Source organism: Hyperoodon ampullatus (genome assembly GCF_949752795.1).
Source record: "Hyperoodon ampullatus genome assembly, chromosome: 13".
NCBI classification, from domain to species: domain Eukaryota; kingdom Metazoa; phylum Chordata; class Mammalia; order Artiodactyla; family Ziphiidae; genus Hyperoodon; species Hyperoodon ampullatus.
The window spans coordinates 69,369,661-69,395,377 of NC_136926.1; the positions used below are offsets into that span (position 1 = coordinate 69,369,661).

At 35.6% G+C, this 25,717-nt stretch overlaps 1 protein-coding gene across 1 annotated transcript in view; it reads left to right on the forward strand.

Moving 5' to 3' along the window:
* The window catches only part of DCC (DCC netrin 1 receptor), a gene marked incomplete at both ends in the record, with an annotated part of 1,188,726 nt that overhangs the window by 969,254 nt on the left and 193,755 nt on the right, over nt 1-25,717 (forward strand). The window contains one exon of the mRNA XM_079717018.1: nt 19,556-19,750. Coding sequence (XP_079573144.1) covers nt 19,556-19,750 — 195 coding nt within the window. The remainder of the gene's footprint in view (nt 1-19,555; nt 19,751-25,717) is intronic.

Consider the following 25,717-nt stretch of genomic DNA (forward strand, 5'->3'; position numbering starts at 1 on the left):
AGACGTAGAGAAAATTTACATCTAAATGAAACCTGAAGGATGAACAAGAATTAGCTATGCAAAAACATACATTAGAAATTGAGGAGGAGAAGTAGAGGGCAAGGTAAATGCATGTTTGAAGTCAAGATAGATCATGGTGCTGCTAGGGACCCGAAATAAAAACCATCATGGCTGAAACACAGAGATGGCATGCAGTTACTTTTGCAAGACAGGCATGTTCTAAATCTGGCAAGACCAAATTAAGGATTTTGAACTTTGTCCTAAGAATCTCATTAAAGCCATAACCCACTTTATCCTAAGCAAGTCATGAAATAATTTTTTAAAATACTGACAGTTAGGTTTGCATTTTGAAGACTAGTCTGGCTAAAGCACAAAAAATATTTTAGAAGTAGACAGACATGGGCCAACTCAGTTAGGACAACCCTAAAGTAAACCTAAAGTAAAGTAACTTGAGGCTTAGAAAATGTTATTTAACTTCTCTTAGATAAGGTAAATCGAGATGTGGAGCTACACAAATTCACACTTTGCAAAACATACACCCTTCATTAATAGGTTAGGGAACTTGAATTCATGTAGTCATTTATTCAACATGTAATTTTTCTTGAAAAATTTTATATACCAGACATTATTTTAGGTATTAGGGGCAAAGCAATAAACAAAGTCCCTACTCTCAAAGGGTATACATTTTATTGAGGTAGAGATAGATAGTGATAAATTATCAGAAGAAAATAAAGTGTGGTAGAAGGAATAGCAAATAATTAGGGAGTACTCTTTTATATAGGGGGTTGAGAAGATTTCTCAGATTAGGCAAAATATGAGCACAGACTTTGAGAAAGTGAGGGAGACAGCCATGCAAATAGGTCAGACAAGAGCCCTTGGTTCAGAAGGAATAGCAAGAAGAGACATCCAGAGATTGAAGCCCAATTGGTGGTTGAAGTATGACAAGGAGGCCAGGATAGCTGGGCCTAAAGTCATGAGGACATGATCTGTCTTATTTAAACAATAAAAGGATGGTTAGGATATGCTGTAGGAATACTTCATTTTTCTATTTTACTTGAGAAATAACTTTTAAAGTTTATATACTTGTGTTTTATACTCTCATCTATACATGTGGAATATATATTGTTATGCTTACTTTTAAAGAACAGTAACTTAAGCTAAGAAAATTAAACCAACTTGATTCAGTCACTCTGCTGGTAACTGTGGAGCTGACACTTAAGACCGGGTTGGGTGAGTCAATGCCTAGTACAGGTTATCAAAGCAAAGTCCCCCGAATCCTTTAGAACTGACCCAATGACAATAAAAACACAGTGATTCAAGGCAAAAGATTCCAAGAAATGAGGTCATATCATTTACCCAAACTTAAGGGACTATATCTCTTACCAGAAGGAGTGAAAATAAATGGGGTGGAGGTGCTGAAGTTCCTATAAAATATCCAGGATGAATGGGATGCTCCACTTGACTTACGTGTTCTTTCTCCTCACTCTGAATGACTCACATTGTAAGTAGAACCAAAATGTAAAACCACAGCTCCTGGGATGGCACAAAACTTCCACTTAACTGCATTCTTTTCATATCTATGTGATCTAAGTAGAATCCGTTTCATACATCCATTCTAATCAAGAACCTCTATGCCGAGCTCATGAATAGTGTCTTAATAAATGCCGTTTCACTGGATGTTTGAACTATACCATGTTTTTAGCTTAATAATATCTCTCTTCTGCATGCAGCATCCCTCCTGACTTTTTTCCTTATTTGAGTATTGATTAAGCAGTTTTGATGTGCCAAGTAAACAGGGAGTATAGATGTGAAAAATGAACAGCTCTCTTGAGGCACTAACAGATAATGGCTGCACTGATTGAACAGGCATCATGAAAACAAATAGTACTTAAACTAGAAACTTCAGGGAAAGGGGACTGATGGCTAGGATTACGGGGAAGGGTGTGTAGGACAGCATAGTAGACATTTTTCAAAGTGAATACCTTAAGAAAAACCATTTCTACCACTATTAGTTCAGAATTCATCCTCCCTCATCCAAATGGTACTCCTTTAGCAGCTGGTTAACACATTTCAGCACATTTCAAATACTGCCTCTTCTCTCATTCTTCCACTTCTTCATTTGGATTATAATTGTTTACACAGTTCTTGTCCTTGATCATAAGATGCACATTAGCAATCTGACAAAAGGTAAATGAAAAATTAATAGAAGAAACCTAGTACAGTTCACACTTCTTGCACATAATGCTGTTATAGTTTATGATTTAAGATAGTATACATTTAAAACATACTGGAAACTAATAGCCATTTCAGGGTATTTAACTATAGGAGTGTGGGACAGATGTGTTTCACTTGCTTTGTAAAGCACTGATTTTACTCACTGTACTAAATTAATAGTACCAGACATGTTTGGTCCTAAGGCTTTCTCAATTTCTGGACCCATGATCTCTTTTCACTGAGCAACTCCCTGACACTGATTTCAATTCGTCTTCCTTCCTCCTGTTTTTTTTCTTTTGACTACATCATTCAAATAGTAGAAAGTATAACCCTTGATACGAATTAATATTCGGATGAATGGACAAGCTCAGAAGTGGTCACTGGTAGCGCCAAGAGAATACTCAGTCTAATGGCTTGCTCTCTTTCTATATGGAAATATAGAAATAATATAGAATATAGAATCTATAGAATAAATATATATATATATTTAAGCTATGGAAGTTTTCTTTAAATATTCATCTCATTTTAACTTATTCAAGTAAATGTTTAAATTATAAAATGAGATTTAGATGACTTCTACCAGAGCTTTCATGGCTAAGCATTCCAAAGTCAGATTCCCATACAGAATGGCTTTGATTTCCTTTAAGTTTTTAGATAAGGAGGAAGCAAACCTTTTGAAAACCACTTGAAATGGGAGGCATTCTTTGCTGTAGCCAGAGAAATCTACATTGGATGGGAAACCCAGTGTTGGCCCTTCTAGGTGCATAGTGTTGCATAACTTTCTCCCTTTGCCTTTAAGTCACCCAATGAACTCAGAAGGTGTGATCTACTCATTAAGGTGGTAACTTTGAGCCTTGCAAGTCAGCTAAACAGAAGCAGCAGTTTGTACAGATAGCTGAAAGCAAAGAAAGCAATTCCCTCTCCTTCTGTGACTTCTGTAGTTTCTCTTGCCTTCTCTGTTTGACTTGAGCAGTGTGAAGATCTACAGTAACTTGGAGAAATACTCCAATTCCTTATGGATTACCCTTTTAATTAGGATGTTTTGTTAAAGTAATTATAGAGCCAAACCTTACTGTTTGTTCAGGGTTCCCTGAAAGCATGTTTGCTATTACTGACAGCTGGGAAGTTTTAAAATATTTACTTTGTGCCTCAAATTTTCAGCTTAAAAAAACAAAATCATTAGAATTCCCAAAAGTTCTTATGTAAATGTCTTGCATAAGGATATGAAGAAAATTATGATGAAGTTTGGCAAGGCATCCTCCAGGAAATTGAGGTTGGACATCCATTTGTGCTGCTTTAAAAATAAAATTAAAGTGAACAGGTAGAAATTGTTATACAAATCAATAATGATATAATTTAAAATTAAACCTCTACCCTAAAATGGAGGAGCTTGGCTAGCAAAAATCAACAATGCAGAGACTCCTGAAAATACAAGAGTGATGTAAGCAAAAACTGTGAATCTAAGAACAGGTTCTAATTTCCTGACCCCAGGAAATAGATAATTAGCCCTATTAGCCAATTCGGTAGTGGTAAAGTGGAGTTACTGAAAATTCATTTCATTTGAGAAGTGAACCACAAAAAAACTTCTGCCTTTTGGAATCTGCATGGTAAGTGTTACTCTCTGGGCATATGGCTTTGAGAAGGAACACATTAAACTTTATTTTAAGAATAATGGTAAAATCTGAGATGATGACTCCTCCCAGAAAGAAGAAACATTGCATATTAAAAATGTCATATTCATTCAAAAAATAGACTCTGACAAGTGGGAAATCTCTAGGCAGAAAAAGGAGAAATGAGAAAAATAAGTTTTTGACTAACTGAAAGAAATTGAAGAATAGAAAAAGAAAGGAAGAAGGAGAGAAAGAAGGAAGGAAGAAAGGAGAAAAGAATACATGGAAGAGTTGTGGTAGGCTGAATAATGGCCCCCCAAAATGTCCACATCCTAATCCCTGGGATCTGTGAGTGAGAGACTTTGCAGATGTGATTAAATTAAGATTTGTGAGATAGGCGATTATCCTAGATTATCTAGGTGGACCCAATGTATTCAAAAGTGTTCTTAGAAGAGAGAGGTAGGAAGCTCAGAATGACAGGAGGTGTGACAGCAGAAGCAGATTGGAGTGTCATGGGGCATGAGCCAAGGAAGTTCGAAAAAAGCAAGAAAACACAAGCCTCAAGAAAGAGGTAGGCCCTACTCATACCTTGATTTTAGCTCACTGAAACAGATATTGGAGTTCTGACCTCCAGAAATGTAACATAATAAATTTATGCTGTTTTAAGCCACTAAGCTTGTGGTAATTTAATACACCAAGTATAGTAGCAATAGGAAACTAATACAACTGCCAGAAGAAAAAAAAAAATTTTGTTTGTGTCATTTCAATCATTGACAAAGATTAAGTATAATTATACCAAAATAAAATTTGTATAAAATAAGATAAACCAGTTTGTGTCTTCTTTTGGTTTCATGTTAACATCATTTGAGGCCAAAAGGTATGAAAAAAATGAACAGTAAACTTGAAATAGAAAGTAGGACAAGAAAACGGAAAAATAATATTACGGAAATGAGATGCTCAAAAATCTGGAACTCCACAGAGTCTGAACATTTAGCAAAAGTTTTATTTGAGCAAGAATCAGAGATAAACAGCATGTTCTACGATGACAGACTTACCTAATAGATATCTAAAAACATAAGCTAAAGCCCTAAATTGTCTATGATTTGATGGAAGATAAACACCATGTCAAATTGTATATCCAGTCAAGATGTGCTTTTGTAAAAACATTTAAAAATATGTATTTTCTAAACCTCTAGAGAAATAAAAATAAATAAAACTTTACATACCAAAATAAAGAAATTAGAAAGGAAAAATTCAAAAATATTTCTAGGGGCTTCCTTGGTGGTGCAGTGGTTGAGAGTCCGCCTGCTGATGCAGGGGACACGAGTTTGTGCCCCGGTCCAGGAAGATCCCACATGCCACGGAGTGGCTGGGCCCATGAGCCATGGCCGCTGAGCCGGCGCATCCGGAGCCTATGCTCCACAACGGGAGAGGCCACAACAGTGAGAGGCCCACGTACCGCAAAAAAAAAAAAAAAGTTAAATTGTATACTTTTCAGACAAATGAAAAATATTAAACATGAAAATTGGGCAAAGAATTATCAGGCTAACAAATTGACAGGATTCCAGGGAGGTGATGAAAATACATGCATACACAATTTCATACATACATACGTGAAATTGGTGAATAATTTTATATTGATAACTAGCAATATTCAAGTCATGAAACTTCAAATCTGAAACGTGCAACGCTTAACAATCAAAGTACGTAAACAAGATGTTTTCCAAAAAAAAAAATTCAAAAGGCCAATCCAGATTTGAGAATTTATTTAAATGCTTAGAACAAAATAAAAACTTTGAACATGAAAAATATATAGTCACTGAAATGAAATGTCACTGAATGTGTTAAATAATACTTTAAACATAACTGAAGACAAAATTAACACACAGTGATAGAAAAAAAAGAGAAAATTTTAGAGACATAAAACATGGAATGAGAAAATTTAGCATGCATCAGTCATAATCTCAAAAGAAAATAAAGAATGGAGGAGGAATAATATTTGCAGAGATAAGAAGTGAGAATTTTTCAGAATTGATGAAATACATGGATTATCAGACTCAGGAATAATGCTTTAGCTTTGATACATTGATAAAGAAAAAAGATACGAAGAAAAAGACAAAAAGAAGAGCTTGAAATGCTCCAGAGAGAGATTACTTATTCAGGAACTACAAGTATATTGATGAAGTATTCCCAGTAGTAACAAACCAGAAAACAATGAAATATCTGCAAGGTGCTGATAAAAAAATTACCATCATCTCCAAATTGTATATCCAACTAAATAATCATTCAAGGAAAGGAGAGACATAAGCACCTTTCACGTAAGAAAACAGAATTTATCATCACCATCTTTTTTGTAAAGGGTGTACTTTCTAAAGAAAGATAGAAAGAAAATCACCAGAAGGATGATTAGAGAAAGTGATAAGCAAAATAATGTAATATATCACTATATGTGAACAAATTATGACTTTATAAGACAAAAAGTATAGTATTTTGTAGAGTTTTTAAAAAGTTGACAAAAATGAGGTGGTAAAGGAGAGGAGATCATGAATATTAAACAGTTTTGAGATTTTTCTTTAACGTTGTTCTTGTGAAAAGTAAAGATATAATTAACTCTAGATTCCAAGTTATATGTGATCTCAAAATTGAAAATATTACAAGTAGAAGGACATAGAGTGTATAATTTCTTACTCAGTAGAGAAGAAAAAAATAATGGTGTGGGGGGGTGGTCTTTAGCCCATTCAAACAAAATCATAAAGAAGAAAACTAATAATTTGTTATGGGTAAGTAGGAAAAACACAAGAAAAGAAAAGGACCTACAAAAACAAACCCAAAACAATTAAGAAAATGGTCATAGGAACATACATATCGATAATTACCTTAAACGTGAATGGATTAAATGCTCCAACCAAAAGACACAGGCTTGCTGAATGGACACAAAAACAAGACCCATATATATGCTGTCTACAAGAGACCCACTTCAGACATAGGGACACATACAGACTGAAAGTGAGGTGATGGAAAAAGATATTCCATGCAAATTGAAATCAAAAGCAAGCTGGAGTAGCAATATTCATATCAGATAAAATAGACTTTAAAATAAAGAATGTTACAAGAGACAAGGAAGGACACTACATAATGATCAAGGGATCAATCCAAGAAGAATGTATAACAATTATAAATATATATGCACCCAACATAGGAGCACCTCAATATATAAGGCAACTGCTAACAGCTGTAAAAGAGGAAATCAACAGTAACACAATAATAGTGGGGGACTTTAACACCTCACTTACACCAATGGACAGGTCATACAAAATGAAAATAAATGAAGAAACAGAAACTTTAAATGACACAATTGACCAGATAGATTTGATTGATATTCATAGGACATTCCACCCAATAACAGCAGATTACACTTTCTTCTCAAGGGTGCACGGAACATTCTCCAGGATAGATCCCATCTTGGATCACAAATCAAGCCTCAGTAAATTTAAGAAAGTTGAAATCATATCAATCATCTTTTCTGACCACGACGCTATGAGATTAGAAATGAATTACAGGGAAAAAAACGTAAAGAACACAAACACATGGAGGCTAAACAATACGTTACTAAATAACCAAGAGATCACTGAAGAAATCAAAGAGGAAATCAAAAAATACCTAGAGACAAATGACAATGCAAACACGACCATCCAAAACCTATGGGATGCAGCAAAAGCAGTTCTAAGAGGAAAGTGTATAGCTATACAAGCCTACCTCCAGAAACAATCAAAATCTCAAATAAACAATCTAACTAACCTTACACCTAAAGGAACTAGAGAAAGAAGAACAAACAGAACCCAAAGTTAGAAGAAGGAAAGAAATCATAAAGATCGGAGCAGAAATAAATGAAATAGAAACAAAGAAAACAATAGCAAAGATCAATAAAACTAAAAGCTGGTTCTTTGAGAAGATAAACAAAATTGATAAATCATTAGTCAGACTCATCAAGAAAAAGAGGGAGAGGACTCAAATCAATAAAATTAGAAATGAAAAAGAAGTTACCACAGACACCACAGAAATACAAAGCATCCTAAGAGACTACTAGAAGCAACTCTATGCCAATAAAATGGACAACCTGGAAGAAATGGATAAATTCTTAGAAAGGTATAACCTTCCAAGACTGAACCAGGAAGAAATAGAAAATATGAACAGACCAATCACAAGTAATGCAATTGAAACTGTGATTAAAAATCTTCCAATAAACAAAAGTCCAGGACCAGATGGCTTCACAGGTGAATTCTATCAAACATTTAGAGATGAGCTAACACCCATCCCCATCCTTCTCAAACTCTTCCAAAAAACTTCAGAGGAAGGGACACTTCCAAACTCATTCTATGAGGCGACTATCACCCTCATACCAAAACCAGATATAGATACTACAAAAAAAGAAAATTACCGACCAATATCACTGATGAATATTGCTGCAAAAATCATCAACAAAATACTAGCAAACAGAATCCAACAACACATTAAAAGGATCATACATCATGATCGAGTGGGATTTATCACAGGGATACAAGGATTCTTCAATATATGCAAATCAATCAATGTGATACACCATATTAACAAATTGAAGAATAAAAACCAATGATCATCTCAATAGATGCAGAAAAAGCTTTTTACAAAATTCAACACACTTTTGTGATAAAAACTCTCCAGAAATTGGGCATAGAGGGAACCTACCTCAACATAATAAAGACCATATACGACAAACCCACAGCAAACATCATTCTCAATGGTGAAAACTGAAAGCATTTCCTCTAAGATCAGGAACAAGACAAGGATGTCCACTCTCACCACTGTTATTCAACATAGTTTTGGAAGTCCTAGCCATGACAGAGAAGAAAAAGAAATAAAAGGAATACAAATTAGAAAAGAAGTAAAACTGTCACTGTTTGCAGATGACATGATTCTATACATAGAGAATCCTAAAAATGTCACCAGAAGGCTACTAGAGGTAATCAATGAATTTGGTAAAGTTGCAGGATACAGAATTAATGCACAGAAATCTCTTGCATTCCTACACACTAATGATGAAAAATCTGAAAGAGAAATTAAAGAAACACTCACATTTACCATTGCAACAAAAAGAATAAAATACCTAGGAATAAACCTACCTAAGGAGACAAAAGACCTGTATGCAGAAAACTATAAGACACTGATGAAAGAAATTAAAGATAATACCAACAGATGGAGAGATATACTATGTTCTTGGATTGGAAGAATCAATATTGTGAAAATGACTATACTACCCAAAGCAATCTACAGATTCAGTGCAATCCGTATCAAATTGCCAATGGCAGTTTTTACAGAACTCGAAAAAAAATCTTAAAATTTGTATGGAGACACAAAAGACCCTCAATAGCCAAAGCAGTCTTGAGAGACAAAAGCAGAGCTGGAGGAATCAGACTCCCTGACTTCAGACTATACTACAAAGCTACAGTAATCAAGACTAATGGTACTGGCACAAAAACAGAAACATTGATTCATGGAAAAAGATAGAAAACCCAGAAATAAACCCACGCACCTATGGTCAACTAATCTATGACAAAGGAGGCAAGGATATACAGTGGAGAAAAGATAGTCTCTTCAATAAGTGGTGCTGGGAAAACTGGACAGCTACATGTAAAAGAATGAAATTAGAACACTCCGTAACACCATACACAAAAATAAACTCAAAATAGATTAGAGGGCTAAATGTAAGACCGGACACTCTAAAACTCTTAGAGGAAAACATAGGAAGAACACTCTTTGACATAAATCACAGCAAGATCTTTTTTGATCCACTTCCAGAGTAATGAAAATAAAAACAAAAATAAACAAATGGGACCTAATGAAACTTCAAAGCTTTTGCACATCAAAGGAAACCATAAACAAGTTGAAAAGACAACCCTCGGAATGGGAGAATATTTGCAAACAAATCAACAGATAAAGGATTAATCTCCAAAATATATAAAGAACTAGTGCAGCTCAATATTAAAGAAACAAACAACCCAGTCCAGAAATGGGCAGAAGACTTAAATAGACATTTCTCCAAAGAAGATGTACAGATGGCCAAGAAGCACATGAAAAGCTGCTCAACATCACTAATTATTAGAGAAATGCAAATCAAAACTACAATGAGGTATCACCTCACACCAGTTAGAATGGGCCTCATCAGAAAATCTACAAACAACAAATGCTGGAGAGGGTGTGGAGAAAATGGAACCCTCTTGCACTGTTGGGGGAATGTAAATTGATACACCCACTATGGAGAACAGTATGGAGGTTCCTTAAAAACCTAAAAATAGAATTACCATATGACCCAACAATCCCACTACTGGACATATACCCAGAGAAAACCATAATTCAAAAAGACACATGCACCCCAATGTTCATTGCAGCACTATTTACAATAGCCAGGTCATGGAAGCAACCTAAATTCCCATCGACACACGAATGGATAAAGAAGATGTGGCACATATATACAATGGAATATTACTCAGCCATAAAAATGAACGAAATTGGGTCATTTGTTGAGACGTGGATGGATCTAGAGACTGTCATACAGAGTGAAGTAAGTCAGAAAGAGAAAAACAAATATCATATATTAACGCATGTATGTGGAAACTAAAAAATATGGTACAGATGAACCAGTTTGCAGGGCAGCAGTTGAGACAGAGATGTAGAGAAGAAACGTATGGACACCATGGGCAGAAAGCCGTGGGGGCGTGGGAATGGTGGTGTGATGAATTGGGCGATTGGGATTCACATGTATACACTGATGTGTATAAAATTGATGAGTAATAAGAACCTGCTGTATAAAAAAAATAAAATAAAAATTAAAAAAATAGAACTGCCCTACTCCCATCATAACCAATTAAAAAAAAAAGGAAGGAATATAGAAGATTTACTTGGACATAACTGAAATATTCACACAATTAGAAAATCATATTTTTTTTCCTATGCATCCAAAGAACATTTAGTATTTGCCTATAAAGAAATGGATATTAAAGTTCTTGGATCATACTAAACACATTCATTGATCACCATGTAATTAAACTAATAGTTAATAATAATATAATACCCTATATATATTTGCAAATGTAAAACATACTTCTAAATAATTCTTTGGTCCAAAAGAAATTATGTTACATCTCTAATGTAACTTTTTACACCTAAAATCTAGGCAACATGGTTTACTTGTATACCCTTTAGATTAAAAATATTAGGTACAGTTTTATAAAATTTATTTTTAAATTTTAACAAATACAGAAATTATTTTCATTTGACTTTTTTTGATAAAAACATGCTTTTAAAATGCATCTAAGTAGTTGTACCAATTTGAGGGTAAAGGGTGGGGGAGGGGGTTATACACCATTGAGCTTGCAAATGTGATCATCTGGAGCTATAAAGATGTTAGTATGAGATTTTATGCACAGTGGAATGTAGGTGGCATGTTGTGAAAAAGGATTTCTTTCACATGGGCTTTTGATAGGAAATCCATGATATTTTGCATTGCTGATGGACAAATAGGCTCATGGGATAAGGTTAAGCCAGTGGTACAGCAGCGAAGTCATCATGAAATTGAAGAATCCAGCCCCTTATTCTCATTCAAGTGCAATTCACCTTACGTATAAGAAATGTTGCCAGCAAAGCCAAAACTGGTTTTTGAAAGGAATTTAAAATCTGCTTTAGTTCTTGGGCGAGTGGTTGTTCAAAATCTCAGAGCTCCACTATACAAAGGATGGTACAGATTATTTAGACTTCCATAAATGTTCAAGGAAATTCCAAATCCTTTCCTTGGCCGTAGCAAACTTTTTAATGCTCTCATGAAATGTTTGATTCCCTATGACTTGATTGACTTTTTCTAAGTGTAATGTAATGGATAAAATTGTGGACTCTGAAGTCTTAGTAACTATGTTTGAATCCTGCTCCGCTCACTATACAATCTTGGGCAAGTAACTAAACTTCCCTGAGTTTTCTCATCTACAAATAGAGTAACAGTATAAATATCAACACATTTTTTGTGAAAATTAACTATGATAATGGTAGTAAAATACTCAGTAGCATGTCTGATATATATCAAACACTCAACAAATGCTTATTGGTATTGTTTGTTTTGATAAATTAGATCTCAAACCTTGACAGCAACATGAAATACTAATATCATTGTCTTATGAAGCTTCTTTTTGTTCATGATCATAAAGCCTTGTCTGCATTAAGAGATTAGATGTATTCCCTTCTGATACAAAAGCAAGACATACATTCAGCACATCTTAAAAGCCACCATCTAATTAAGGAATAATTTAAAGGGTGTTGTCATATAATTTTATCAATAGATGCAGGAGGGCGTTTTGTAAATTTAGACGATTATTACCAATCTTTTAAAAACTCATGTTAATATAGGAATATAAAGAAACTTTCTAAATATTATTGTAAGAAACATTATTGGGGCTTCCCTGGTGGTGCAGTGGTTGATAGTCCGCCCGCCGATGCAGGGGACATGGGCTCGTGCCCCAGTCCGGGAAGATCCCACATGCCGCGGAGCGGCTGGGCCCGTGAACCATGGCCACTGAGCCTGCGCGTCCGGAGCCTGTGCTCTGCAACGGGAGAGGCCACAACAGTGAGAGGCCCGCATACCACAAAAACAAAAAAAAAACAAACAAAAGCAAACAGAAGTGACAGCCAAGCAGATAGCTGAGTGAGGCTTTTGCATAGAGGGCAGAAACATTTGCTATTATTTGAGAAATAAATAAAATAATAAAGTTGATATTTCTATCAGCAGATTATTTAATAAATAGTGTTGAGACTATTGCCAGTACTTTTGGTAGAACATAAAGTTTTCCTTCTCTTACATCAAACTAGTTGACGGTGATTCTGATGATGGAAATGAAACAAAAGAGGGTGAAGTTATCATTTATATAATTCAAAGACAGATTGGCCATGGGTGGTTTTAAAGATTTTGTTGTTTTTTTTCTTTTGGTATTTTCAAGTATAACAAAGATGGAGAGCTCAAAAACACATCCTTTTAAACAATTGGAGGTTGTGAGCTGATCTTTCAAGGCATCATTTCTGTTATAACTCAGTGTGTTATTCACATTGGGACAGTACCGGCATCCACCAGTAATCCAAGCCAGCAGGCTTTCTGAGAGATTGGGGGAGGGAATGATTGCAAAGGGAAGCAGCATGAGGAAATTTTGAGGTGGGGGTGGTACTTTTCTGTACCATGGCGGGAATGCTAGATACATGAACTGAGTACCACTGAGTGAATTTGCTGTGTGTAAATTTTAAAACTATATTAAAAAGTTAAGTCTGAGAAAATGGTAGGAGTAGAACTGTAAAAAATAAAATAGAATAACACAGTAGAATTAAATGATGAATAAAAGTGATTGCCCCCTGCAATAAACAAACAACATTCAAAGTTTATAGAGGTGAGTGGCTTAAGGAAGATGATGTCCTTTACTGAGAACAGGCCCTGCCAATAGAAATGAACACATTAGTATGTACCAGACCTGTCTAGAAAGACAGAGTGTGGGTATGTCAATTGCCTTCTGTAAATCTCTGTAAAGAAATATAAGCTATTAAGGACTGGAGCAAAACCCTAACAAAATGAACCATAAAATGCAGCATACTAAATAAAGAATAAACATGTATTTGTCAAAAGTACCAACTGCCTGACACTACTTGGCAGTGCCATATCCACAGCAGACGGTACACAGCGGCAATCATTTTCGTTAGCAGGAGCCAGAGGAGATCAATCTTGCTGGTGACTAGGAGAAAATGACATTAATAACTATATTTTCATCTCATTTCAGCATCAAAGTTAAAAAATGTTATTCCATTTTTTTTTCTTAAAAATGTTACAGAGAGAGTTATATAAAATTGTGGTAATTTTATATTTAATGAGTCATGCATAATGTATTGAACCTTATAGGAAATATAGACTTTGTTCCTGTATTTTTGAGCGCTTTGTGCCTGGAACTATTCTAATTACTGGAGTTATAGAGAATTTGTGGAGAGAGATGAGACAAAGAATAATGAAATAATCACATGAAATAGGTAGCACAATAAGTGACCATAAATCCTATGGGGAAAATCATGAGGGGAGATTATTAAGAGAGTTAGAGATTAGGGAAAGATTGCAATTTTAACTATGGTAGCCAGAGAAGTCTGAAATTGGAAATTAAATAACTAAACCTGAAGAAGGTCAGGGAGGAAGGTATCTCTGAGGCAGAGCTTCCCAGGCAGAGGCTACAGCAAGTGCAAATACCCTGAGGCCAGAGCATGCCTGTCACATTCGAGGAAAAGCAAGTGTCCACTGTGGATGGCTGGGGTGAGGTGAGCAAGAGGGGAAGTGGTAAGAAATGAGGACAGAGGGCTAAGGGGACAAAGGGTAGATCACACGTGACCTTGTAGGCGTTGTAAAGAACCTGGCCTTCCAATGTGATATGGGAAGACTTTAGGGAGTTCTGGGTGATCTTATTTGCTTGACAGCATCTTATTTGTCTTTTATTTGTTTGCACACATGCTCACATTGTGTCTGTATCTATACAAATTTATTTTAAATACCTTCTATATGCTGGTGGCTTCCACATCTATAAATCTGTCCATGGTCTTTCTCCAAAACCTCTATACCCTCCTAGTTCCCTGATATCTATACATGTGACTAACAGGCATCTCAAATTGACCATGACCAAAAAATTTGACTGTTTTTCCTCAGCTCAGTACATCATCCACCAGTTGCCCAAAAGCCAAAGGTCTGTGAGTTATCATTGATCCTCCTCTTTACCACGCCAGTTACACAGCTCTGTTGACGCTACCTCTCAGAAGTCCCAAATACGTACACTGCATCTCCACAGTGGCCACGCAGACAAGTGCAAACATGTTCTTATGGTCTCCAAATTTTTTTAACTTTTAAAAAAATTGTTTTAAAATACACATTACGCAAAATTTACCATTTTAACCATTTTTAAGTGTACGGTCCAGTAGCATTAAGTACAGTCACACTGTTTAGTAACCATCACTACTACCCTTCTCCAAAACTCTTAATTTTGCAAAACTGAAACGCTATACCCATTAAATGGTAACTCCTTACTCCTCCCTCTTCCCTCCTCCCAGCAGCCATCATTCTACTTTGTCTTTATTAACTTGACTGCTTTAAGTATCTCATATAAATGGAATCATATAATTTTTTCCTACTGTGACTAACTTATTTCACTTTGCATAATGTCCTCAAGATTCTTGTAGCATGTGTCAGAATTTCCTTCCTTTTGAAAGATGAAAATTATTCCATTATATGTATAGAACACAGTTTGTTTATCATGATGGACACGAGTTGCTTCTACCTTTTGAGTATCTTGAACAGTACTGCTATGAACACAGGCATATAAATATGTTTGAATACCTGCTTTCAATTGTTTCAAGAATATACCCACAAGTGGAATTGCTAGATCAGATGGCAATTCTATTTTTAATTTTTTGAAGAACCACCATATTATTTTCCATAGCACCTGCACCATTTTACATTCCCACTGGGTGACTCCCTTTTTTATCTTCTTCATTTTCCGTCTATGGTCAAGCGCAATGACCTTCTTTGGTTTCTTCAAGTACTAAGTTCATTCTTACTCTAGAGGTTTTGCTGCAGCTATTCCTTCTGTCTATAAAGCTTTCCACCCTGAGGTTTACTTGACTGGCTCTTTCTGATCATTCACCTTAGACTCTTCCAGGGATACCTTCCTTGATGTGTCACGTATGTGATTCAGTTATATCCTATATCCTAGCTTACCAAGATCTCATGATTTCCTTGTTTGTTTATTCTTAATTTTTTTGGTCTTATCTCCCTCAAAACTCTATTCCCAGTACCTAGAACTATGACTGATGCATAGAAGATGCACAGTAATTGTTGAAATGTCACTGAGATTAGTCTGGTAACTTTCCCGGTGTGCTATATGTGAACATTACTCGTTAGTGAAACTCTGTATCATCACTCAGAGAATAATAAATATTCTTTAGAAACAAATTAAACTAAGACAGAATTCATAATTCCATAGTCTAATCAGGAATGGCAGTTAACCTAGTTATCTTGACTCTGGTAGAAATTTGCAGCCTTGTTAATTTGGATATTTCAGGCAACATATGTTCTTAGTTTTCAAGTTATTTCAATAATTACCTTACTACTTCTCTGTGCTTTATATATGCAGTCATTATCCTAGAGGTACTTATAAAATCTGCCATGTACTTCTAAGTAGCAAATTTCAGTTTTGGCCTTCAAACAAAGGGTACTTAACATCATTTACCTTGCATAGTGGATTTTCTAAATCAATGTTTTATAGTTCATTCCAGTAGTAACCACTTTCATAATCTGTAAGGTCAGCTGTATTAGACAAAACTCACGCAGGTAGCGTAAGAGGAAAATTGTTGTTTCTGTCTTTATATTAAGAAGTGAGTAGGTGGGTACAAATGGGCTATTCCAGATTATGAACAATTGAACACAGTTATCTTTATGATGAGGCCATATATTTTGAATGACTTAAGTCTGATACTTGACAGGCACCATTCCATCTGGCCCAATTATCTTTTTTTTTTTTTTTTTTTTTGTCTGCATTGGGTCTTCATTGCTGGGCGCAGGCTTTCTCTAGTTGTGGCGAGCGGGGGCTACTCTTCATTGCAGTGCACAGGCTTCTCTTGTTGCGGAGCACGGGCTCTAGGCACACGGGCTTCAGTAGTTGTGTCATGCAAGCTCAGTAGTTGTGGCTTGTGGGCTCTAGAGTGCAGACTCAGGAACTGTGGTGCACAGGCTCTAGGGCACAGGCTCAGTAGTTGTGGCACATGGGCTTAGTTGCTCTGCATCATGTGGGATCTTCCCGGACCAGGGCTCAAACCCATGTCCCCTGCATTAGCAGGTGGATTCTTAACCACTACACCACCAGAGAAGTCCCTGGCCCAATGATCTTAACTGGGTTGTAAGAACCCATTAAATGTTTAGATGGGGGGCAGCATATACTCTTATGTATCAACACCCTTATTTTTTTTATCATGTTAAAAAGTATTTTGAGGTTTGGACCTAGGATTGAAACTCCTTTTATGTAGTGAAGAATAAAGATGAGTCTTGTGTACTGACAGCCCCTCTTCTTCAAGAATCAGTTTGTGCACTCATTACCATGGTACCCTTAAAACTCCGATAGATGTAATTTTATGGTTATTAATTTAACTAACCTGCAGGGGAGATATTCTGTGGTTTGCAGAATATTGGAGAAATAGTTATTCTGAAAAATTTTTTTTCTTTTTATTCTAAAAGATGTTGAATATTGTCATTCAAATAATTAGGCTTGGGCTTCCCTGGTGGCGCAGTGGTTGGGAGTCCGCCTGCCGATACAGGGGATGCGGGTTCGTGCCCCGGTCCGGGAAGATCCCACATGCCGTGGAGCGGCTGGGCCCTTGAGCCATGGCCGCTGAGCCTGCGCGTCCAGAGCCTGTGCTCCGCAACGGGAGAGGCCACAGCAGTGAGAGGCCCGCGTACCACAAAAAAACAAAACAAATCATTAGGCTTTCATATTATTTTGAAAAAGTCATAAATGCAGAAAATCTGAATCACATTTAGTTCCTTTTCTAAAAATAAGATTAGGTAGATTATCTTATTTCAATAATTATTTCAGAAACTTCAAATATGCCAAACAGAATTCATTGGAGAGCCCATTACATTTCAAGGACACTGGAGAGCCTCCATGGCAATAGGGTTGAAAAGTATTAATCCATCCCTTTCATCTTTTTATTACTTTTACATAGGGTTTATAATAAGAAGTTCTTTACAAACATTGTGTTCTGTTGTTAAGGTTTATATATACATTTTGAGATGATTTTTTTGCACCTTTGCATATTATATCTCAGGCATCTTCAGGGCAAATAATAGCTTGTCCCTTTTGTTCACAAATGGGTATCTTCAAGGAAAAAAAACAGAGCATCTTTAGAAAATGTTGTTGACGTTGCACGTTTAGAATGTAGCATCCTTTGAAAAGCTGTTAGTATGGTACCTAGTTTAAAAGCTTCAATAAAAAACATGCTTCCATATACCACTTAAGCTAGAAGTGTGCGTGTTGAAGATGGATAAAGTTGGGGTGAAGATTGCATTATCTTTTGCCATTACATCAAGGAGAAAAATAAAATTTAATACTACCTTTAGTCATCAAACTCTCCTACATAATTTGACATGTATTACCTTCAGAGATTTTCAGTATTAAAGATGTAATGAACACAAAGAGTTTGAATACAGTTTAAATCACTAATATTTTTGAGTACTTATCAATTGCCAAGAACTGTGCAAAGCACTTAATGGACTATTAAAGTTTAGATGGGTATATTCTTTCTTAAATTTCTTCCTAGAATACTTTTTTGATTTTCAAAGAATAGGCTACATGTGCCTGTATGAAACCTATCAAAATATATATCATAGTATATTGTAACTGCCTTTTTACTTTTCTATCTTTTCCATTAAACTATAAACAACAAGAGTACAGGTTTTAGGTCTGCCATATTTACTCTCTCCTGTAACGTGATTGTCATGGGTACCTAGCCTTATACCTCAAACCTAGTAGGCACTCTACTAATATTTATTAATAGAATTATGATCAGTGTCCAGAAAATACCTCATTTCTTTAGGGATAGGATCCTAGGGAAGAATGGTGATATAAAAATCAGAAGGCCAATTTATTAATTTGCATCACACAGTCTCTTTAAAAAAAATTATATCAGGGTAGCGAGTGCATTTTCTTTCTGGTAGCTGATGCCAGTTGGTGCTACTCATAATTGGAGTGTTTTGGTGCATAATTTTATTAAATCTTCTCACCACCAAATGAGACCATTACTATCCTTATCCTCATTCTGCACATGAGGAAACTGAGGCTTAGGGAGGATAAATAAGGTTTGAAAGTTTCACATCTAGTGAGAATCCAGTAAACATGTGAATGCTTCTCTTGATTACTTCCAGAGCTCAAGCTTTGTGTCAGTCAGTATTTGGAATGCCAGTTTAATTAATAGGTAAACTCAAGAGAAGATAAATAATTTCATGAGGACACACAACCAGTAAATGACAGAGCCTGGTATTAAAGCCAATTCTCACACTCCAAAGTCTGTGTGGCTTTAATCCGGGCCACTCTCTCCTTTCCTTTAATAATAAATACACTTTTCGCACATGCAATAGACCATGGGTCAAGTACCATCCTATTCATGCTGAGCAAATCATGGCCCTAAATTTTTTATCCTGACAATTTCTTAAGAAAGGACTGCTACATTCATTTTCTTCTCTAGTTAAATCAGAGTAAATAATCCTTGGGCAGGACAGTTTTTGATATTTCATTTCCCTTTCCATTATTCTTACATCTGTGTTGATTTCACCCCTTATTAATGATACCTAAGAAGAAATATATGAGAAAAAAAAATCCTAAGGTAAAAAGTCTGTTAGAAGAAAAGATGTATGATGCGACAGTGCCTCTGGAGGGAATTCAGTACCACTTGCGTTTAAGAAATCCCGAGAAAGTCAAATCAAACATAGAAATCATATCATAAACTAATACAAGGAGGAACTTGGACAATAAGTGGTGCGTCATTTGAGGGTCTGTGGAACATGATATTAAGTCTTGTTTAAATGGGATGTTTTACCGTGCTCTGTGTTCTATTATGAAACATGGTGTTGTCCTCCTTTTGAATTCTAGAGTCTCAAGTCCCTGACCAGCCAAGCTCTCTTCATGTGAGGCCCCAGACCAACTGCATCATCATGAGTTGGACTCCTCCCTTGAACCCAAATATTGTGGTGCGAGGTTACATCATCGGTTATGGCGTTGGGAGCCCTTATGCCGAGACAGTACGTGTGGACAGTAAACAGCGATATTATTCCATTGAGAGGTTAGGTGAGTAGCTGTGATTTTTCTTCTCTTAAGGAAAATAAATGACTTATTTTAAATTATTTTCTTTCTTGGAAAATTGTTCTTTGGAAGTTGATTTCAATTTGTAACATATATGAATTCATAACTCTCTTTTTCTATCTTCTATCAATCTACTCACCCACCCTCCTATATACACACATACATTTCCCCTGTCTGGATTTTGAATTGGGGAATTTAATCTAGACAGATACACAGTAGTGTGTGTCCTGGTATGTGCCCTGCCTATGTGTCATAAGGATAGAAAAAGTGCATTGGAACATTTTTCTTTTTCCTCTGTCAATGGAAACTTCTAATCTTAATAATTCTTACAGAAAGAAAGTCAGCAAATTTTTTCTCTCCCTAGAAAGATATTGTGTCAATTTTTCTATAACCTTGAATTATCTAGTCACATTACCTTTTATTTTTCCCTTAGTATTTATAGATAAAGCTTGATGGATATCTCATTATGACTGTAGAACAACAAGATTTTCAAAAAGGAATTTTCAACCAAGACAGTAACTTGGAGCAATCAAACTCCTCTGTACATATATTCCTGACCCCTCCCAATCCAACTTCTCTTACAGTATTTAACCCCCTTTTACTGAATACAACACTTCTATTGTGATGTTTCTGAATTCATTGAAACTTTGTGTATTCAGAGAGGGTTAACATGTGCAAAATTTTCATATTCATTTTACGTTGGATTTTCCATAGTGCAATAAGAGATTATTTCATTAGCAGAGGGAAATAAAATGAATATATGTCATATATAGGTTGCCAATAAGTTAAACAATTGTCATAATGCAAAAAGCAAGTTGATTCTACCTGTTGATTTAACACGGTATTATTTGCAATGAAATACAGTGACCTTCTCAGTGAAAAGGCAACCTGATTGAATTGCTGCTTATTTGCAGTATCTCTCAGAAACAGAGCATTTGTGACGAGAAGCCTGATTTGAATTTGAATAGCTAAAATGCAGTAGCAAGAAAAGGTTTTGTCAGTGCAAGAGGAAAATTGCACTGACCCATTCTCTCTATAATTTCTTCAAACACTAATAAGAGAAGCACCTTCTGCAAATCTCCACAATTTTAGTTAGCTTGGCATTTGGAAATAATATTCTCTCAGTCAGTCCCTGAGTTTGAATGCAGAGGCAATCAGAAAATTCATATTTTATGGCCATCAAACTTATGTCAGGGGACTCTCATTTATCCATTATTTAGTATACGACACCATCTCTGACAGTTCATATTGATGCCACACACCAAAGGGAGAGATTCCTGCGGCAGTACACAGGCTTTCCGGCAATGAGGTTGTGATGCAAACTCAGAATGAAGTCATGAAGGAAAACTGCATTGTTTCACCATGTGCTTTTGATAATGATGCTCTTTATTACAAAGACACTCTACCATGAGTTTCCAAGTCTAGTAAAGTTGAGGCATTTGGGAGATTAATACTGTGGCAAATCTTTCCAAATGCTTAAAGAAGAAATTTCCCATCGTAAGGTATGTTTTAAAGAGCTGGGAACACTGATAAAGGTAAAATGAGCTAGGACCCCGTCTCAATGATAGATAATCATGAGTATGCACTTTATCTGGAAAGACACTCACCCACTCTCCCACTAAATGCACACATGTATATGTACATAAGTATTTAAATTCTACTGAAACTCTTTTAACATAGTACTGTGTCTTAACATAAAATATAAAATAGTGTTTTATTGGGCTTCCCTGGTGGTGCAGTGGTTGAGGGTCCACCTGCCGATTCAGGGGACACGGGTTCGTGCCCCGGTCTGGGAAGATCCCACATGCTGCGGAGCGGCTGGGCCCGTGAGCCATGGCCGCTGAGCCTGCGCGTCCGGAGCCTGTGCTCCGCAGCGGGAGAGGCCACAACAGTGAAAGGCCCATGTACAGCAAAAAAAAAAAAAAAAAATAGCGTTTTATTATTGTTCCAGTATCCTCATTGTTATTCAAATAAACCGGTATTTTTTCAACATGAATTTCCACTGATTGGCCAAATGTATGTTAAACATATCTTAAGTTCTAATTTTTATAAAGATAAAGAATTCAATCAAGTTCACATTTGAACTCTACAAAGAAAACATCAATATTTCATTTGTTCTACTGAACATTAAAATAGGCGTATCAGTTTTTATAGTATCTTTTTGAAAAGGTATTTCAAGTACAATTTTAAAGCTATTAATCTAGATGTTTTATATATAATAGACAAAAGGGAATGATATAATTTAAGAACAGTATGACAGTTATAGAATTAAAAATGAATTAAGGAAAGTTGTAATACTTTTAAGCATAGGGTCAACCATAACTTCAAGTATCACGATTGTATTTTAGACTATAAAAAGCTACGTGGTCGGGCTTCCCTGGTGGCGCAGTGGTTGAGAGTCTGCCTGCCGATGCAGGGGACACGGGTTCGTGGCCTGGTCCGGGAAGATCCCACATGCCGCAGAGCGGCTGGGCCCGTGAGCCATGGCCGCTGAGCCTGCGCGTCCGGAGCCTGTGCTCCGCAACGGGAGAGGCCACAACAGTGAGAGGCCCGCGTACAGCAAAAAAAAAAAAAAAAAGCTACGTGGTTTGTAACTGACCAATAAACCTCCTCTTTTCTTTGGTGAGAGATGAGAAGTTCCAAATAGCATTTTGTTTGTCAGCATAGTAACTCACTATTTAGACACCAGGAACTGTGACCTGCATCAGGGCTAGAAATACACCACCATTTTGAACAGTATCAAATATTGCCTGATTTAAGACAAAACAAGACAAAGCTTACCTAGTGCAGGCATAGCGTTTCATTAACCAATGTTTGTACTATTAGATGTTTATAATTAATCTTTTGAAATCTTCCTCCTTTTTATTCAAAAGTCCTAATGCCAAGTTTGGTGTATACACACGGTATAGATCCACAATATCTGAATTCTAGCAATGTTTAGCAAAATTAATTTGAAATCAGGTCCCTTTTTAAAAAAACTTAATATTTACTGTCTACCAGTCTATTAATCAATCTATCCATCAATCACTTTATCTTTTTATCTTTGTGGAGGTATTTTTATAGATAATGAACTGTGCATATATAAAGTGTACAATTTGTTGAGTTTTGAAAAGAGCTTTATTGAGTTAATTCACAAACAATATACTGTGTATTTTTGAATTTCTTGTTTAATTTCTCTCAGCAATATTTTATAGTTTTCAATGTAGAGGTCTTGAGTTTTTGAATATTTTTGTTAGATTAAGTCCTAAAACATATATATTTGAATTATTCTTTAAATTTATTTTCCAGCTGTTTGCTGCAAACAAACTGATTTTTTAATGTTAACCTTGGTGTCCTAAGACCTGTTAAATTCAGCTGTTTGTTCTACTAGTATTTTTATAGATGCTCTGAGATTTTCCATTTAAATGAGCATATCATATGAAAATGGGAACAGTTTTATACTTATTTTCTGATCTTCCTGCCTTTTATTTCTTTTTCTTTCTTGCAAAGATGAAGATCTTCAGTAAAATGTTGAATAGAAATAGTGAAAGCAGGCATCTTTACTTTGTTCCTAATCTTAGGGGAAACATAAAACAGGACTGTATGGTCAGGCCACTCAAGATGGCTGTTCTCTTGCTCTCTGTCCATCCCCAGCCCCACCAGTGCCTGTTTCACCTAAACCCTAAACCCAAGACTGACCTTCCTATGCACTTGCCCCAGGCCCCAGCTGGTGATTGTTCTTATCAAAGGGGCCATGAGAGGCGTGCCCCTCTACTGGTTTCCCTGGTAGCTAATGAGCTCACCTGAGGTCAATTCCCCCGTAACTGGTAATCTCCACTTCACTCCCGGGAGCGAAGACTGCCGCCATGTCCTGCCTGCCCTCTGCCCGAACATGGGTGGCTGTCACTCCAGGACCTTGCTTCAGAAGTGTAAGCTCCCTTGTTCATTGATGTCTCTGTTGCTGACTGGGCTCTTTCTTCGGTCTTGACGCTATGCAGATGCAGGGCTTGTAGGCCTGCGGGGTACAGCCCAGCAAGGACGTTAGTTAGTTGTAGGTTCTTCATAGGTGTCTGTTATCACATTGAGGTAGTTTTCTACTATTCCTAGTTTTATGGGAATGTTATCATGCTTATTTGTTGAATTTTTGTGAAATAATTTTCTATCTCATGAAAAGGTAATATGTTTTCCCTCCTTTCATTTTTTTTAATATCATTAATTATATTGATTGATTTTTGAAGGGTAAATACCCGTTCTTATATTGCAGGATTTAATTGGTTAATAGTTATTAAGGATTTTTTTGCCTATATTCATAGGTACACTTGTCAATGAATTTCTATTCATTTAGTGACTTTTTCCAGTTCTTTTTTAAAACTAAGCTTATACCAGCCTCATAAAATTATTTGAACAATTTGCTTTTTCTATAACTGAAAAAATTTGTGTAAAATTGATATTTTTTATTTCTTGAGTATTTGATAGAATTCACTAACAAAACCATCTGTATCTGAGATTTCCATTCAGGAAGGCTTTTGAAATGAATTAAATTTCTTTAACATATACAGGTATTTTCATATTTTTAATTTTTTCTTGTATTGATTTTGGCAAGTTAATTTTTTCATGAAATCTGTCTATTTTATTTTGTCACATTTGTTGGCATAGAGTTGTTCGTTCATGATATTCTCTTACTGTTTGTGGTTATCTGTGGTGATAACTGCTTTTACATTTCTGATATTAATGATTTATGTTCTCTTTCTTTTTTGTAATCAGTCTGGGTAGGGGTTTACCAATTTTGTTGATCTTGTCAAAGAAAGAGCTTTTAGCATTAATGATTGTTTCTACTCTGTCTTTTTTTCTTTCATATCTGCTCTTGACTGTTTTCTTTCTTATATTTATTTAAGTCATAATTTGCACTTCTATTTGTAATTTCTTAAGGTAGAATCTCATAATGTAAGCATTTTAAGCTATCGGTGTTTCCCTAAGCACCACTTTCCTTGCATTCCACAAATTTTTATATGTTGGATATTCATTATCATTTAGTTTAAAATATTTTCTAATTTTTCCTTGATTTCTTTTTGCCCTATGACTTATTGTGTTGCTTAATTTTACAATTTTGGGTTTGCCTAGTTATCTTATTATTATTGATTTTTAATTTTTTTATCATGATAGAAAATGTACTCTGATATCACTATTTTTTGCATTTAATTTTTTTTAATTTTTTAACCATATTTTATTGAAGTATAGGCAATTTACAATGTGTTAGTTTCAGGTGTAGAGCAAAGTGATTCAGTTATCCATATATATATATATAGAGAGAGAGATTCTTTTTCAGATTCTTTTCCATTATAGGTTATTACTAGATATTGAATATCCCTGTGCTATACAGTAGGTCCTTGTTGTTTATTTACTTTATATATAGTAATGTGTATATGTTAATCCCAAACTCCTAATTTATCTCCCCCCCCCCGCTATTTCCTTTGGTAACCGTAAATTTGTTTTCTATGTCTGTGAGTCTATTTCTGTTTTGTAAATAAGTTCATTTATATAATTTTTTAGATTTCACATATAAGTGTTATGATATTTGTCTTTGTCTAACTTACTTGAGTTATATGTTAATCGCTAGTTCCATCCATGTTGCTGCAAATGGCATTATTTCATTCTTGTTTATGGCTGAGTAATATTCCATTGTGTATATATACCACCTCTTCTTTATCCATTCATCTGTCAGTGGGCACTAAGGTTGCTTCCATGTCTTGGCTATTGTTAAAAGAGCTGCTATGAATATTGCGGTGCATGTGTCTTTCCAAATTAGAGTTTTTGTCTTTTCTGGATATATGCCCAGGAGTGGGATTGCAGGATCACATGGTAATTCTATTTTTAGTTTTTTTAAGGAACCTCCATACTGTTCTCCATAGTGGCTGCACCAATTTACTATTTTTAAATGTTTGAGATTTGCTTTAGGGACCAACATACTGTTAA